The following is a 19,179-nucleotide window of genomic DNA, read 5'->3' on the forward strand; positions in this document are numbered from 1 at the left end:
AAAAAAAATCGTCAGCCGGTTGTATCGCGGTGGAATCACCGTCAGCTGGTCACATGAATTTATAAAACAAATAAATAAATACAATCTAAAATTTAAAATAATTGGTTTCAGTCATCGCCTCCCGTTTGATACTTTGCCAGATGATAGTTTAGGTGCTATTATTAATAAAAAGAATCGTCAGCCGGTTGTATCGCGGTGGAATCACCATCAGCTGGTCACATGAACATGTAAAAAAAAATTTTTTTTTCAGTCATCGCCTCCCGCTTGATACTTTGTCAGATGATAGTTTAGGTGCTATTGTTAATAAAACAAATCGTCAGCCGGTTGTATCGCGGTGGAATCACCGTCAGCTGGTCACATGAACATGTAAAAAAAAAATATTTTTTCAGTCATCGCCTCCCGCTTGATACTTTGTCAGATGATAGTTTAGGTGCTATTATTAATAAAAAGAATCGTCAGCCGGTTGTATCGCGGTGGAATCACCGTCAGCTGGTCACATGAACATGTAAAAAAAAAATATTTTTTCAGTCATCGCCTCCCGCTTGATACTTTGTCGGATGATAGTTTAGGTGCTATTGTTAATAAAAGAGATCGTCAGCCGGTTGTATCGCGGTGGAATCACCGTCAGCTGGTCACATGAACATTTTTTTTACATGTTCATGTGACCAGCTGACGGTGATTCCACCGCGATACAACCGGCTGACGATTATTTTTATTAACAATAGCACCTAAACTATCATCTGACAAAGTATCAAGCGGGAGGCGATGACTGAAAAAAAAAAAATTTTTTACATGTTCATGTGACCAGCTGACGGTGATTCCACCGCGATACAACCGGCTGACGATTTTTTTTATTAACAATAGCACCTAAACTATCATCTGACAAAGTATCAAGCGGGAGGCGATGACTGAAAAAAAAAATTTTTTTTACATGTTCATGTGACCAGCTGACGGTGATTCCACCGCGATACAACCGGCTGACGATGTTTTTTATTAACAATAGCACCTAAACTATCATCTGACAAAGTATCAAGCGGGAGGCGATGACTGAAAAAAAATTTTTTTTTTACATGTTCATGTGACCAGCTGACGGTGTTTCCACCGCGATACAACCGGCTGACGATTTTTTTTATTAACAATAGCACCTAAACTATCATCTGGCAAAGTATCAAACGGGAGGCGATGACTGAAAATATTTTTTTTTTTACGTGTTTCGGTTGCTGCCATTCCTCAACCCACCAACGGAGCGGCAGCTGACGTCCACGAGGATTCATCATACGTAGCCGTTAACCATTATAGGAATTATCGCCTGGGAGGCGATTGGTCATGGAAACCTGTTCGTGGCTCGCGGTCTATAGTGCACTAACTGAGAGTAGAACAAAATCATAACAAAATCGAGTACCAGGTTAGCCAACTTATACATTTTTATTTTCAAGGCCTCTACAAACATTTGCGATAATAGTAATAACACACTATCGCACCGCATCGCGACCTTGGTGTGTCGCACCCATGAATCTAGTATTAAACTGGATTGGGCATGAGTGGTGGGGATAACTGACAGAACGGGATAGTCTTATGTATCTTTCAGTAGGAGTAGCAGCGAAAGCGCTATTATTGTTTGACCTTGTCACAGTCTCACATTTTTTTTATTCCCCACCATAAATTAGTATGGATTATGGTGGGCAACAAATAAATTCGACCAATCATAGCGTCGCATTGCGTATATTTTGTCCCTCATGGAGGCACGCGTAGACCACTTCTATAGGATGCTACCTTCTATGGTTGCACCCATACGTGATTGCGAGAAAGAGATATCTGTTTCTCGCTCTCACTTATGGGCCATTTGTTGTAAGGTCTCTAGAAGTCTTTACGGTTGGCAGTATGTATTTCATTTCATTTTTTTCATATATTCTTCAGATTACCATAGACAAATACAAAAGTTGCTTAATCTGCAGTCATGTCATTAAATCCACAGATTACAGAAATCATGATGTCCAGCCATAATCCATCTTTGCTGTGAATGTGAATGCGTTTCCTTTCCTTCCCAAAAAGTGAGGTTTATCCCTATTTATAGATTTTGTATAAGTTTTGGTGTGTTATAGTTTTCCGTTTGTGATAATTCGTAAAAAACTTAAGGAGAAGGTAAATAGTAATACATTTAATGTTTCTTATTGAAATGACTCATAGTTTGTGTCTGGTACGATTTATGTATTTTCTTCGTAGATGTCTTCAGGAAGACCAATCAAGTGCGTGGTTGTCGGTGATGGCACTGTCGGAAAGACGTGCATGCTTATATCGTACACGACAGACAGTTTTCCTGGTGAATATGTACCCACAGTGTAAGTATCAATGATAATCATATTGGAATTTTACGAAAAGTAAATAATGGACATCTGTTGTTGCTTCGCATTTTATTTTAAATGTTCTACGACAAGTGAATATATCTAGAACAACTAAAAGTTAAATGAAAGACCAGTTATTATGAATATATAATACTTAGCCTCAGGAATTTTGTTTGATATCTCAAACATTGTATGTGACACCTAGCTATGTTCAATGTTTACAAACCTCACTGTCATAGTTGAATAACTACCTTAACTAGTTGAATAATTCTACCTTTTGGTTCACTATCCCACCAACAGTTTTGTGACTGGAAATAAAATGATCCTAAAGCAGTGGTTCCTAACCTGGGGGTAATTACCCCCGTGGGGGTAAAACTGGTATTTTACGGGGGTAATAAGCTAACCTAATATAACAATACAACAAATGTACACGTTTTATTTTTTTATTACCATTGGGAGGAGGAGTAAAATCTGGTTCCCTAGTTAGTCATAGGGGTGACCGGACTGAAAAGGTTAGGAACCACTGTCCTAAAGTATATTCAAATGCATGGAAATTAATATCTAAGATAGCACCAACTTTCTCAAAATTATTGCCAGGTTGGCTCATTACATTTGAGATTTGTTCTCGGCATTTAATTATTATAATGAGTAAAACCTGTAATTATCAGTTTTATTAAATTTCCAGCACATTCAGAATTAGTTATCATTAGCCTCAATTTATGTAGGACATTGTCATTGCATATCCTTGTAAGGCCCCATGTGTTATATTCCATTTTTGATAATATTTATTTGAATTTTAGTTGAAAACTAATTAGTTACTGTTGGTGTACATTAAATTTTAAAATACATTCAACCTAATCTATAATAACAAGATTCAAGTTTCCCAAGCAAGCATTTAACATTTTAATTTCATATAAAGCCCCGTCTCCATATCGCGCGGCAAGCTATCGAACATTGGCTCGCGCGGCTGCCTAGTCTAGTTCTTTTTCTACTGCCAATTAATCTTCTAATTTTTCTGTTTTCCTTTAAACAAACAGTAAAGTAAGTAATGTTTGTTTGCACATATTACATCCCACAATATATATTATACTCTATTCACAGATTTGACAACTATTCAGCACCAATGGTGGTGGACGGAGTAGCAGTCTCTCTAGGCCTGTGGGACACAGCGGGGCAGGAGGATTATGACAGACTTAGGCCTTTAAGCTACCCACAGACTGATGTCTTCCTCATATGCTTTAGTGTCACAAGGTAACTCATACTAAGACTTGTTTAAGGTAAACTTAAGTTAACCCTTTGTGTAACAAACTTCCGAAACAGGTATGTCTTTTTGAAATGTAATTAATTCCAACTTCTCTAGAATGATTCAAAATCTGTTTTTTTTTTAAATATATTTTTTGTGATAACGAAAGGCTTGCAAAACTGTTTTCATTGTACAATCGAGTTTGAATCTTATTCAAATGGAATTCCCGAGGGTCTACAGCAGCGGTCGGCAACCCGCGGCCCGCGGGCAGCATGCGGCCCGTGAACCTGTCACTTGCGGCCCGCGAGCCTCAATGGCTATTTTGTATGTAATATTGACAAACGACATGTCTGATAAAGTCATAAATATTAACAAAGTGCGGCCCGCGTCAACTTCGTTAACTACTATGTGGCCCTTGGCTGCTAAAAGGTTGCCGACCGCTGGTCTACAGTATGGGGTTCTTAAAAAAAGGAGTGTACAGGTTTTTAAAGCACCAACTACACTGACTGCTTACCATCAGGCGGGCATAATACAGACATTTGTTGAATTGTTTACTTCCTCAACTTAGTTGTTAAGAATTAGCTCAGTCATTTCAATAACAATTGCAACAACAGTTGTTTACTAATTAGATTTGTCTCATCTCTAATACAATGACTCATTGTTAGGTATGACTGGTATGTGGTATGAGGTCAACTAATAGAATGTTTTCTATTTCAGTCCGTCATCATACGAAAATGTTACTTCCAAATGGTATCCAGAAATTAAACACCACTGCCCGGATGCACCTATTATTTTAGTTGGTGAGTTAAAAAATTATAATTTCTAGGTATGTATTGTATGAGCCGTGTATATTTTACCTACTTATAATTTTTCACATACAATTTACAAAAACCTAATAATAAGCAGACAAAGACACCTAAATCATAACACTTCCAGCACATTTATTTTACTTGGTTAAATATATGCCATTGTCACACCATAGCAGAATCATGGACTATGTAATCTTAGTAAATGTTTAATTTACGACATTTATGCAGACAGAAAACAGACGATTTTTACAGCATATTTACGAAAAAAATCGTGTGAACCCTGGTAAAAATCCGCTAAACTAAGCCTAGTCGTTCATTGAATAACGTTGCTTACATCACCCATGTAGAGCTTAAGCGCTTAGGTTAGCCAAATAAAGGTATTAGACAGAACCCCTTTCAAAACGCTTAGACATTTTCCGTTGCTCTGTATTTGTAGTAACTTAAGCCTCATTCATATTCCAGGTACAAAGATCGACTTGCGAGATGACCGCGAGACGCTTAGCCTGCTGTCCGAGCAGGGCATGTCACCACTGAAGCGAGAACAGGGACAGAAGCTGGCAAACAAAATTAGGGCCGTCAAGTACATGGAGTGCTCGGCGCTAACACAACGCGGGCTCAAACAGGTTAGTTACCTACTCACAATCAGATCAATTGTTACCCACACACTCGTAATCTGAAGATTCTGAAGGCCTATCCTTATATAGACCGGGATATGAACCGTGAATATCGGGAGCTCGAAAACAATGGTGGACTACACATCGCTGGAGGCTCGGAGGAATATCTACCTAATTAAATATTTCCTTCGGCTTATACGGGGAACACTAACTAATCCTGCCCTACTCTCCCTGGTAGCAATTAGGGTGCCTCAGGCCTCCACCAAGCTATTACGCGCTCGCAGCCGCGGCTTCTTTGCCGTCCCGCCGGCCAGGACGCGTGCTCTCTCTTTCTCCCCACTACATCAAGCGATGACGCAATTAAATTGCATCTTGAACAGCGATAGCCAACTTGACATATTTTACACCTCTGAAAACCAATTTCTGACAGTATCCAACCGCTACCTTGAGTCAATAGTGGCGAAAAGTTCCATAGTCTAATAGAATTAACATTAATTTCTGACATTTTGCTCCTGGACCTGTTTTTTATTTAATTTATAGTAATTTATGGTAATTAATTTTTATTGCAATTGTAATTAGTTTTATCCCCCATATAATATATTGTAATTTAATCCATCTTAATTGAGTACCTGTCTGCATGTTAGACTTAAGTAACTCAACACCGATTAGTACGTAAGGTTTAACTGTTAGTACTAATTGTAAATAAAATAAACAAATAAACAAATAAACAATACCAAAGGTGATCACGGTATGGTATATATCCCGATCTATATAAGTCTAGTGAAACTAACCGTGAATCATTCAAAACGATTATTCTGAAGGCCTACTGAAATTTCGTTATTTGCCACCACTACCTATCGAAACACTTCGGTCATTCTTCTATCTATTGTCAATCTGTATCGTATTATATCTCTATATAAAAGAGCGATAGAAGGTCAATAGACGAATGCACGAATGCAGTGGTTCGCGATAGGCCTCTGATCTTTGTGCAGCAGCTTACGAACGTGAGCTGAAACAAGGCAGACCCTCAAATTTCTGTTATACTCGTGTTTATTCAACTAGTTCACGATTAGGGTTGTTAAATACGTGCAGGGCTTGACATTAACGCAGCGCGGGCTTTAGTGTTAGAATATATATATATACTTTACTCATTTGATGGATTTAATTAGGTATTAGGTAGGCGTTAAGAAATAAACAGGTGAAGGTAGCCTTATCTATATTACATTATACAGTCGGTCAGTATGGGAAAATCTGAAACTATAAGACATACGACGATCTCTTCTTAGGAACCATGTCATCGATTTTAGTAACAAGAAAAACTGCATTCATACATTAAAAAAAATGTGTACTCAGCTCGAGAATCGAACCCGGACGTTTTGAAAAAAAATATCTAAAATTATTTCTATTTAGATATCGATTGTGTAGGTCTTAAGCAGTAAATGTTACTATGAAACATGATGTCTGAAATGAATAAAATGCATTGTAATCATATCCTTTAATTTATTTTAGTATGTTTTCGAAATGGCCACCATTTTTTTTCAATACATTTTACATAAAAAAAATTTAAATGTATGAATGCAGTTTTTCTTGTTACTAAAATCGATGACATGGTTCCTAAGAAGAGATCGTCGTATGTCTTATAGTTTCAGATTTTCCCATACTGACCGATCTAAATGGGCCACCCTGTATATTCTAATTCCAAACAAATCCACTAAGTTTAAACTTTCCTATGAAAACGGAGTGAAACACTTTCCGCCCCGTCGCCAGCCCCGCCGCCCCGATGTTCACTATCAGCGGCATCAGGTGGTCGGCTTCACCCTCCAGGTGCGCTTCCTTCGCCCCTCTCTCCTCCTCCCACCTCAAAATCCTCCTCAAATCGTCACCCGTACACACCTCTGTCAAATACTCATCGAACTCCTCATTGACTATGACCCCGTCACTATCAATTACGGCTTTACGAAATTCCGCCATGTTGTGGTAAGACATCCCGGAGCCGATTACCGCGACGCCCTGGTCACGAAACTGACGTAGAACTCGTCCTAGCTCGAAGTGCTGCGAGGCGTTCTGGCTCTTTAATATAGAGACTTGAAGGATTGGGATTCGCGCGGCGGGGTCCGCGAGCATCATAGGGATGAACGTCCCGTGGTCCCATCCGCGAACCGGATCCAATGCTGCTGGAATACCGGCGCGCGTAAACGCTGCGTGTACGCTGCGTGCCAACTTTGGCGCGCCGGGCGCCTTGTGTTTCCACTCGTAACTCACCGCCGGGAAGTTGCTGTAATCGTACACCATCCCGTGCCGCTCGCCTGACGATATCGTCACTACATCCTCTTCTCTATGCGCTGTCACCACTATCACTGCTTCTGTGCGATCAAAGTCCATATGATTCGACACATTTCTTAGAAAATCACCTATTTCTTTATTGTGCTTCTCCCCTAGTACTGGCAATGGGCCGCCTCCGTGATTCAAGAACAAGGAAGGCGCTTTATAAGATTTTGTAATATCACTGGAACACGCCATTCCTGCAATTGTTAATAATAATATCGATAGCTTCATTGCCTTCGTTATTCGTCCTTAACGTGTGATTATATTGTGGGCCATAAGTGTAGCACCTCCTTATATAAGCTATTGGACACTTTTACAAAAGCAGTGTATCTTCTCATGATGCCGTGACCCAAATAGAGCTCTACTCCATCAAATTAAAGTTTATTTTGGAGTAAAACGCAGAAGTTGAACATTTGACCTCAAAAGTTATCTTATCTGATTTATTGGGCTCATTTAGACTTTGCGAGAACTCGCATGCAAGTTTAGTTACAGTAGACCCAAACCAAACGGACGACAGGGGTCATATTCATATCTCTATCTCTCTCATATTACCTTCGCCCACTCGAGCATGAATGAGAAGTTTTACGACCCCAGTCGTCCGTTTGGTTTGTCTACTATAGACTATAGATGACTATAGTTAGATTGCGGACTATTGCGGTGACATCCTTAATTCAGCTGACTGAGCATATGCCGCAATGTAATGAAACTCGTATGCGAGTTCTCGCACCGTCTAAATGAGCCCATAGTATGTTCATTGTAAGATTGTGCTTTAAATGCATATGTTTACCATGCCTTTAATATAATCAATACCTACTTTGTTATCTGTATGCAATTTGACTTAAGGTTACATATTCATATACTTTATTTGTATTGATCATACATTGTCACAGACGCGTTATTTACATTATTATATACAATATATACAATTAAAATTAAAATTAGGTATCATTGTAAATATTAGAAAAATAAACATAATTAAATTGACAATAGACTATACCCCGTTCCAATACGTTAGGAATAATAATACTAGCTTTCCATTTAACATTAATTAGCCTTCCATGAATTCCTTGACCGAATAAAACGCCTTTTGGATCAGGAAACACTTGAGTTTTTTTTATAAAAATGAGATCTGAGGCAATATCCTTTATATCAGACCTGTTGTAGATGCGTGGGCCTATAATTTGGGAAAAGTTACCTGTTTTCGCTAGTCTGTGTCTAGGAATTACAAGTGCCTGCGTTCGTCTTGACGACTCACGCGTAGAGGTAGAAAAGTGTTTCCTACTCCGCCGGATTACTTTTCCTCATACATTCGGATAGCGTCTGCACACTCTGCACCAGCGTTACTGGTGGTACTATTTATGCAAACCTAGATATACCTATAGTTATTTGTCGTTATATTTGTTGCAGGTGTTCGACGAGGCCGTGCGCGCGGTCCTGCGGCCGGAACCTCAGAAGAGGCATCAGCGGAAGTGTCTGATCATGTAAATATGCTGTGACAGCATCAGTGCTGTGACGTGACAGCAGTTGAATCTCCAACAGTAATAATCTGTTTCTACACCGGTCACTTGCTCACCATCCGTTAAATAAAGTGTCATTCTATGGAACTTGCTAATTATGTAAAAGTCGCTAGTAAATTGACATTTAGAGTCAATTTTAATATGGCGGTTGGTTTACATAGATAGCAAGTTCCATAGAATGACATGGTAGTTGCTCATTCGCGAATACTCTCTTAGCTGGTAAATTAACTGCAAATCTCAAAATGCTCTCTGGAATCGGCGCTGTTTCCTTCTCAGATTAAGAAATGGCGGACATATAAAACTTTTCATAAACAGTCGAAATCTATTTCAGTATTCGTATTGGTTACCAATACGAATGGATCAGTATTCAAAATTTGAAATATAACCGCTGTTTGAATTATTATTTATTAGACAGATTTCGTTCGCAAACGATATTTCATGCTCCAATACAGCGACTAACATTTAGCTTTCCTACCTCTCTATTGAGAAATATTTAATGAAAACTGGCTTAGTGATATTTTGTGTTTATTACTAAACTAGCGACCCGCCCCGGCTTCGCACGGGTAGTTCAACGAATTTACACAAAACCTTTACAAATTATACACCAAAACTTTCCTCAAGAATCATTGTATTCATAGGTGAAAACCGAATGAAAATCTGTACAGTCGTTTTTGGGTTTATCACGAACATACAGACAGACGCGGCAGGGGACTTTGTTTTATACTATGTATTGATTAAAAATAAAATGCTGGTTTTAATGAGAGCATTTTCAGTAAAAAACTCTGTATAGGTAATTACCAAATATGACAAATGTATGCCAATAAAATATGATATTATACTTCCTTCAGCAATTTCTTTGAAATTGTATCAGTACCGCTCCCTTTTAAATGTGCCATAGACAACATTCAACTTTTTTTATACATGTGATATTCGGATCATCACAATTTACGAGTATATATTGCTGCAGAAGCAAGCAAATGGTTATGCCAAAGATTTATGAATAGATATAAGTGTCAGTAAATACGTGTAGATATTATTGTAAAGAATCTCCAACGGTTAGAAACATATTGTTACTGTTAAGAATAAAATGAATACTATTATTTTTGTACATGCAACCTCGATAGGAAGCTTTGAGATATTATATTCTTATGCGACTTCTGAACAAGGACTGACCTTAGACGCTAGTTATATTGACATACTCAATTATATGTCCAATAATTTAGTTGCGAAAAGATTTCTATAGGACGCTAAGCATGAAGAATTTTGAACATTGAACCGCCTGTTCCTATCCCTGTCGCACGCGTATAATTATATTGATGTCCCGCTCGCACAGTGACATTGACCGCCGGCATTCGCGGGAAAGCAATATACCTAATTACACGCTTGCGATAGAGATAGAAACACTCGGGTCTATGTACGAATTTTTTCGTACTTAGCGTCCTTACTGTATAAGTAAGCATTTATATTTGTATGAGTTTGAAGAAATATATTTGTTGTGGTTATTTAGGAACGTATCTTATGCTTTATAAAATAATCTATAGCTTTAGTAGCTAACAGTTTGTACGGGCGTGCTCGAAATAACCTATAGGTATGTCTTTTGATACGTATTTTCATTTTGACTTAGTATTTTTACTATTGACAGTATACATTGCAGCTATTTAAGTGTTTATCTGTTTGGTTGTTTGTAAGCGAGATTAAAGTATCGGCGGTAACTTGAACTTGGGATCAAGTGTAGGTGGGTGGATGAACTTTTTTGTTATTCTGTCCCGTTATCTAGGGGACAATAGTGACACAGTTTGTTAGAAAAATGTATAATGTTTAACGCTTAGTCACCTACAGTGCCTAGCCACTAAGGCTGCCTGTCCACTGAAGCGGAGCGGTGAGCGCGATAATAATCCACCAATAGCGCAGAGCAGCGGAGATTTAATTAAATTCTATTGGTGAATTTTAATAATTACCACAAAAATGCATGTTTTTAGTAACGAGTGTAAAAAAAAGTTTGTTCACCCATGTACATAAGGTGGAAAAAGGATCTTAGCATTGCTGTAAGGTCCCTTTTTCACCTTATCACGAGGTACAGTACGGTCCTATTTGCAAGGGCATGACGCATTATAAGAGATACCATTTGGAAATTAACTTAAATCGATGTTTCCCCAGAGTTTAATTGAATAACATCAATGCTACTATAAGTAATATTTGAAATGTATGAAACTGTATAACAATTAGTATTAATGTAGACAGTTGTATCCTACTCAGTTATTTTTTTAGTATTTTATATACAAAAAAAATGATACATTTACCCAGACATTCTAGCAGCATCAACGTCAAATATATGCAAACAATTTTGCACCTTACTCCCTTGTAAAAAGGCGAGAATTGTATACTTATCTTTGAAGTCGACGTAGCTGAAAGTGAGCATATTTAATCCGTCTGCGGAAGGCCTAGAGCATGTTAAGACAAACCCTGAACACACGTCGCTCAAGCGCTTTTGACACCATAAAAGCACTCGCTAACGACAGTCAATGCATGGCAAGACAAAGTTTCCATTATATGCCATCTAGACGGTTCAAGGACTTGCAACGTCTAAATAGGATATAAAACTTACGAAGACAGCTATATATGGGTATATAAAGCTTGTCAAAAAAGGGCCTAGCTACAATTTAAAATCACATTATTATAGACAGATGAGAGCAGATAGATAAATACCAATGTACGGAAACTTGTTACTATTAGACCGTTAAATTTCTTGGTCGGTTGCAACGCATGACAGAAGGCCTACCGCGAACCACGTTCGACGTGTTGCCTCCCTGTCACACTTACGTACGAAATTACAAGTGCGACAGAGATGCAACACGTCGTGGTTCGCGGTAGCCCCTCTGAAGCGATGTCGTAGCGATACAAACGTGCGACTGTCGCGACGCAGACGCGCTGTTTACGTGTGCGAGAGTGTATAGCTGTACATCGCGACTATCACGGCCTTTTTGAGACCAGGGATGTTGCGGATGCCGATTTTTTGACATCCGCGGATGTGGACGCGGATGCGGATTTTTGAAGGCTCATATCCTCGGATGCGGATGTCAAGATAGGTACATAAAAAACGTCAAATATTACATTTTAGTAATTTTTATTTCAAAAAACCGGCCAAGTGCGAGTCGGACTCGCGTTCCAAGGGTTCCGTAGGTACATTAAGTCCCACTCACGCCTGACTGCTAATTTCTAATAGGTTTTTTTGACTAAATTACCTAGCAGTCTAGCACTTACGCCGATGCTAAGACGTTCCTGTACCGACCTGTTCCACATCCGCATCCGCATTAAATCCGCATCGATTTTATGCGGATGCGGATGTTGAAAATAATGCGGAAGTTCCGCGGTTGCGGATATTCGCAACATCCCTGTTTGAGACTCTCGCTGCAAGTCTCCTTATGCAGCCTTCCTAAAACCAGCGATAGCTAAAGTTAATCATCTGTGTAATTAAACCTTACCCATTAGTTTAAATATCTAACGCAAAAGGCCGATAGTGCGGGACCTGTATCATACTCGAATGGTTTCTCATGGTAAATGGTGCACATTCTATGCGCGATTATGTTTATAAAGGTGTTTATCTTCAGTCATTCGTTAGGACAAAATATTTTTGTATGCATGAGAACCTAGATTAAGAATAACAAAGCATTTACAATGTATCGTGACGAGTACGGCATTTGTTTTATATAATTTCGTAAAATCGTTTTGTAGGCCGCTTTTATTTACAGAAAACGCTTTGAAAGTAACGATTGTGTATATAAATAGGTACCTATTCAATTATTTATATAAGAACAAAATGCGCAATTTAATACTAAATCATGTGTAAAACTGCACTTAATAAATTATTGAATTTATTGTTGTTTTTTCCTTGTTAACAACATAACCAAACGCAACTTGACATGAAATGTTAGACTTGTTAGAGGATAATGTATAAGGATGGTATGGTTGAAACATAGGGTTGAAATAACTTCTACCTATAAACTGAAAATCGTAATTAGATTCCAAAAAAAAGTAAGACAATGTTGCCACTTTTTACTAGCGCGTCTTGTATTTATGTAAAAAAAAGTAAATAACTACTTTTTTAAATCGTAGGAGTAAAATTACAAACAAATAAATTATTTTAGCGTGTATATTTATAAAAAGGAATTTACTATTTTACAAACAAATTATTGCAGTGGCAACATTGTCTTACTTTTTTTGGAATCTAATTACGATTTTTAGTTTAGGTAGGTAATAACGGAAATACAGACTCCACCCCACCGTCATTTTATAATCTTCATCAGTAGATAGATACACCCAAAAAAATGTTTTATTGCTGCAAGTGCTGATTTTAACACATTCAGTTCCAGGAAAACCCGTAGGAAAAACCCGAAAAGCGCCTACGAACAGGCTGGCAGTGAATGTAGTCTCGAGCAAGTAAGATTCTAATTCAGAATGTTGAGCGGAGAAAGGGACTCTAAAGCAAAACGTAATGTTTTTAATCCGTTTCATTCAATCGATATTTTTGTCTGTTGACATGGTTCTTACATAGGTGGTTCGCTAGATGGCGCTGTTATCATTTTGACGGTTTTTTTTAAACAAGATATGAAGAAACAAGGGGATACTTAAAAGAAACAAATAAATACAATCATATTTTATTTTATATAATATAATCATAATATGTTTACATAAGTTCAAAACATTGTTATCTACACACGGATCAACATTATTAGAACAAGTTTTATTTGAAGACTTCAATATCTTTGTAACAGGGTACTTCCCTAATAAAATTATTTTGGAACAAAGCAAAGTTATGTACCTATGTCATGAAATCTTAATTATTAATTGAAAACATTTACTGTCTTAAACATCCAGAGAATATACGTTCTAATAACATTTTACTACTGGAAGTCAGTATTTCGGTCTTGAATGATATCGATTTTCTCTAATTATAATTGCATTGGATTATAATTGGTTAATACATTTTAAACATGAGTAAACAAATCCTAACAACAATGTCATGCTTGTAATATACGAATAAAAATAACGCTATAAATGCAATTAGAGCACAATGAGGGCTACCGCGTGTAATTTCGCCGCTAGGGGCGCTAGTGTAGATGGAGGTCTTTCAAATGTCAAATACATAAAAGTTTTGGGGGGTTTTAAGCTTTTTTTATCGCTTTTTTCACTCCTTTTTACAATTGTGGTAAAACTTTATCCATCTTTCATTATTCATGGTAAACAATAGATACAGCTCAATAAATGTTAGTCATTTAAAGAAAGTGCCAACACTGCCAACTATCTTTGTGTATATTACAACGTATTGATTTTATATAAAAATAAGCATAGAAGTAATTTGAGAACTGATTTTCTGGACCACCATCAACAGCATCAACTGGTGAGCAAAAAACGCTAGCCCTCATTTAAGAGAACTGACACTACTCTTCGCCCCATTTGCCCAAATACTCATGTTGCATACTTCCTTAGTACAGAAATCCAAGAGATGAAGAGACCCGTATTGGCGCAAATGCGTAAAAGTGATTTTTTGGCATTACTTAACGTAACAGTGGTATATTTTAAGATTATAGGTGCCGTGCCGTTTGACAACCTATAACCACCCGAAACTGAAGCGAGGTTCGTCTTGCGCCAACCCTAACAGGATCGTTTTCATATCGTTACTTATGACCATTATAGTTTTCAGAGTAGTAGTATGTAGTAGTAAAATAATTTTATATTTTTTATAGACCAAAAACTCAATGACTAGTATAAAATTTATATCATATCTAACATAGTAAATTATTGAAATTAAAGCAAGATGTGACCAAATGCACAACTATAATCTATTTTACAAGTCTTACCATAACATGTGCGCATTCACGCTCTGGACAAGAGAGCCAGTAAAGCTGGTAAAGATAATCGGAAATAAAACATTGTGATGTGAGAATATATCCCGTCTAACAATTACAACAAATCATATGAATTACACATTTATTCTTAACAAAATGTAATTATAAACATCTATATTATAGTAGTATTAATTTACTAAGTATAATGAATACGAAAATAAATGCAATAAAATAGGACAGCAAACATATCAACATTTATGATAGAACACAACTTCACAACAAATAAATTGTGACAAAAAAACAATAAATACCTACCTCAATTAACTTAGTGTAAAGATAATATTTAAATAATAAAAAATTAAGCTCATTTCCTGCTATCTACCATCATACCACGGGATCTTAAACTACTTCAAATGCTGTTAAAAATAGACATTACTATCGAAATAACATCAAAGATAGCTATACAAACATGAGCAAGTTCTACTATGACACTTAATATATACTTCTATCAGTAAACAAATGATCATCACAAACTTATGCTACACAAAACAAAAGTGTTGAGATCCGGCTGGTTACAACATATTACTAAGGGAAGATCAATAAGAACTTCACAATTATGCATGACTCATCACATTATTAACATACTTTCACAAGCTACTTGCAGAGGCTGACATCATGATGTTAAAATGCTACAAAACTTCATATACACAAAAAGTGTTTAGCCCTGTAGTAAAAGATAAAAATCTTTTTGCGGCATATTAATATTAATCATTATTTGACATTTGCTTGCTGGTTTATATATATTATATTGATTGAAACTAATAATTGTGCTTACTTAATACATAATGATAATATGTAACAAAAAAATTCATTTGCAATTACATAAATGACATAGTAAATGTTTTATTGTTTGCTTAGACAAATAAACATTTAAAAAAATAATTATCATATATAAAATATAAATTAAAATTACTACATTCTATATACATTGATCAACATAATTTAAAAAGGTAGAAACATATCGATATCTTTAATACACATATTAAAATAATAAACAGTAACTTGGGAAGATCTAATGCTTGTTATTATCAAGGAAGCTCAAAAGAACTTAGTCATACATAGGTAGTTCATATTGGAATTATTAAATAAAGGAAATTAATTTATATAAAATTTGATTTCCTTCTACCTATTGTTATTAGAAAATTCCTAACAGTTAATACTACATATAATGTTGCTGTTATATTACAATAAAACATGTTTTTCAAACCATAAAAAGGATTTTGACTTTTGAGTATACATTTTTACTTGGAACTTGCCTGGAAGTTTACCCCTCAAATACAAATGGAGCCTAAGTGCCCTCACTGGCTGGTAAACAATCATCTTGATATCACATTGCCCTATATGGACCCTGGGACTTCAAATACTGGATGACGAGGGACGGGCCGGAGGACACCACCTCAGGGGGCAAGGCAGTTAATGGACAATTCTCAATACTCATGATTTGTAGACTAACACACAAAGCCAGTTCAAATGGCAGATTGCATAAATTGGGATTGTCATTTAAATATAGCGACTCTAGGTTCTCAAGAGTGCCAATTTCTTCTGGTAAATACTGCAAATTATTCTCCCCCACACTCAGTGATGTCAGGTTAGTCAAATGCCCAAGTGAGCGAGGCAGAGTTGTCAATTGATTAGATTGTACTATTAATTTTTGCAAATCCTGGAGGAACCCTATTTCATTTGGCAGCACTTCAAGCTTATTCTCTTCCAAATCTAAAACCCGCAATTTTCTAAGACTCCCAATACTAGGGGGAATTCTCTTTAACAAATTATTAGAGAGTATAAGCACCTCCAAGTTCTGAAGACATTGTATGTCATCAGGTAGCTTTGTTAACTGATTAGTGCCCAGGTTGAGCTCCACCATGTTGGCCCATGTCCCAACATCCAGTGGCAGTGAGGTCAATAAGTTTTCTTTCATATTAAGCTTAGTTAAATTTTTAGCCCTTGTGAATATACCATATGGGATTTTATCAATTTGATTGTGTTCCAAGTTAATAGAGAAAGCATTAGTGAACTGTGCGGGCCCTCCGGCAGGGTAACTAGCAAAACAGTTACGGGATAGAGTGATACTGGTGAGTTCATTGAGGCAGGAAAGGAGACCTTCAGGGAGTTGAGATATGGAATTACCTTCTACATTAAATTCATCCATATGTTTGCAATTGCTTAGAGTGGAAGGTATGGCTGTCAATCTATTGTAGCGCAAGCCCAGGCGTGTTAGTGACTGGAGGTTCCCAATAGTTTCGGGAATATCTAGGAGATCATTGTGTTGTAGGTCTAGAGTAGACAAGTTCACACAATTCCCAATTTCCTGGGGCAAGTGCTCCAGATGATTGTGGGACACATCAAAGGTGACCAGATTAACAAGTTTTCCAACACCGGAACTTAGCTCCTTAATTTTATTTTCTCTTAAACTCAACATAGTAAGATTTGTTAGGTTGGCTATGCCATCACAAACCACTCTGATTCTGTTAAACCGTAAGAACAATGTAGTAAGTGAAGTAAGTTTATATACAACTTCGGGTATGTCACTGAGTTTGTTGTGACGTAAGTCTAAAACCTTCAAACATCGTAAATTAGCGAGGGAATCTGGCAGGCTGGTCAGTGAGTTCTCATTTAATGCTAATGTTTGAAGGTTAGTTAAGCATCCAAACTCTGCTGGTAGGGCCACCAGCTTATTTCCATATAAATAGAACTCGACCAGGTGAGTCAGGTCGCGGACATTTGGAGGCAGAGATGTGATAGACGACTTACTGAGATCGAGTCTGCGCACCCCCTCTTCTCGGCATCGCACGAACTCTTTGATAACATCAAGATCGGCTTGGATAGGCTTGTTCTTCTTGGCGGTGGGCTTGGGTTTGTTAGACTCGGGATGCTTCACAGTCACCACCTTCGGCCGCGCCCCCTCGGTGTTCGTGAGTGACGCCGTCGATAACTTTTTCTCCCTCATGCCGTGACACTTCTCCCGGGGGCTCACTGTACCGATGGAATCTAATGCTTCGGAATTTTCTCTTGAAGAGTTATCCAAATTCATTCCGCTTGTTTTAGTCACCGTTTAGGCTTAACAGCAAGTTTTTATTGATAAATTAAAACACACTTGACATCATTTGTCATCTCATTGGATTTGATAGGCAACAATCAATATTTTGTAATTCCGTTTACGCCTATTACGTAGATTATTTTCTCTGTGTCACAAAGTTAAGTAAAATAGTGCGCTATCGTTAATATTTGCGGATTGAATAACTTAACATGATTAGCTAGCTTCTTCACTGGAAAATTAATTGAAAATAGACATTGAAGCAGGCAGTCGCAAATCGGTGAAAAATTCTTTTTTTGCTTTTCAAATTTCAGATTCATGTAATTTAGGCATGCTTATGCTTCAAACATCATTTAAATTTTTGGCGTTTTCCGCAATGACTCAAATAGCTACTACTAACAAAGAGCGAGAAAGAAAGAGACTCTTCTTCAGAAGGCCTACCGCGAACCACGTTCGACGTGTTGCCTCTTTGTCGCACTTGTGAATTCGTACGTAAGCGTGACAGGGAGGCATCACGTCGAACGTGGTTCGCGGTAGGCCCTCTGGGTCGCCGTAGGCGCGTCAAGAACGCAACTATAAGTTAGAGCGAGAAAGAGATATTTTTTTGACCGCACCAAGGTCGCGGTACGGTGCGGTAGTCTGGGTTTATATCACTATCTCTTTCTACTCCAAAGCTTTTTTTTTATGGCATCGCGCTCCTGGGCTATAACCGCGAAAATAGAAGTTCGCAAATTGCGGGCATCTGTCTCTGTCTCTAATTACGCCTTCATTGGAGTAAAAGAGAAAAGAGAAAGATCCCCGCAATTTACCACTCTGGCGCATTCAGCCAAATGAGTACCACGAAGCTTGCTTGACGCGTCATGTACCTAAAAGTGGTAACTATAATAAAGTCCGTCAACCAAATCTTGTCAGTAGTAAAAGGCGGCAAATTTGAAAAATCGCGGGTTAGCAACACTGTGTTCGAATAATTCCAAAATGCGTGTCATCTGTGTTTTATCTGTGGAATGTGGATTGTGAATGACAGCCGTCACCTTATTTGTTTTCATTTGGTTTTCATTCTGAATCGTTTCTGTTTTAAGAGATATTTCTGCTGTCACCATTAAATACCAATACATTAAATAAGAATAAGCAAAGCTAAGGGGCCTACAATGTACAATCATGCTCGTTGATGGTAAACATTACTAAAAATTGAGGTTATGACAAGTACATACTGGAAGAACTCTTTCGAACTTTTAAGATTATGTTCAGTTTTTTTGTTTTAGGGTTAAAAGACATAAATAAAATTAAAACGTATGCCTAAATCTATCCAAACAAGACCATAAATTGTGTCCTGGAAACCGTCCATAGGCCCACATGTCTAATATTTTCAGCAATCAGTTGTGACTATTT

At 37.4% G+C, this 19,179-nt stretch overlaps 4 protein-coding genes across 5 annotated transcripts in view; 2 read left to right on the forward strand and 2 right to left on the reverse strand.

Moving 5' to 3' along the window:
• Positions 1–19,179, forward strand: part of LOC134662046 (protein CREG1) — a 550,933-nt gene that overhangs the window by 172,932 nt on the left and 358,822 nt on the right. The gene's annotated exons all lie outside the window — the stretch shown is intronic.
• On the forward strand, positions 1,852–8,913 carry LOC134657127 (ras-related C3 botulinum toxin substrate 1). Of its 2 annotated transcripts, none has more exons than XM_063512682.1 (6): positions 1,852–2,142; positions 2,224–2,339; positions 3,444–3,593; positions 4,303–4,385; positions 4,857–5,017; positions 8,741–8,913. In XM_063512682.1, exons 2-6 carry the CDS (start codon positions 2,224–2,226, stop codon positions 8,816–8,818), a joined length of 588 nt encoding a protein of 195 aa, XP_063368752.1. In that variant the 5' UTR covers positions 1,852–2,142; the 3' UTR covers positions 8,819–8,913. The 2 variants fall into 2 exon arrangements, with proteins under 2 accessions (XP_063368752.1, XP_063368759.1); XM_063512689.1 differs by having other exon boundaries at positions 1,852–2,051.
• On the reverse strand, positions 6,701–7,593 carry LOC134657115 (uncharacterized). Its single transcript, XM_063512671.1, has one exon. The coding sequence runs from the start codon at positions 7,562–7,564 to the stop codon at positions 6,701–6,703; it is 864 nt and encodes a 287-aa protein (XP_063368741.1). The 5' UTR covers positions 7,565–7,593.
• On the reverse strand, positions 15,773–18,042 carry LOC134657144 (leucine-rich repeat protein soc-2 homolog). Its single transcript, XM_063512698.1, has one exon. The coding sequence runs from the start codon at positions 17,785–17,787 to the stop codon at positions 16,084–16,086; it is 1,704 nt and encodes a 567-aa protein (XP_063368768.1). The 5' UTR covers positions 17,788–18,042; the 3' UTR covers positions 15,773–16,083.

Source organism: Cydia amplana, chromosome 2 (assembly GCF_948474715.1).
Source record: "Cydia amplana chromosome 2, ilCydAmpl1.1, whole genome shotgun sequence".
Classification (NCBI taxonomy): domain Eukaryota; kingdom Metazoa; phylum Arthropoda; class Insecta; order Lepidoptera; family Tortricidae; genus Cydia; species Cydia amplana.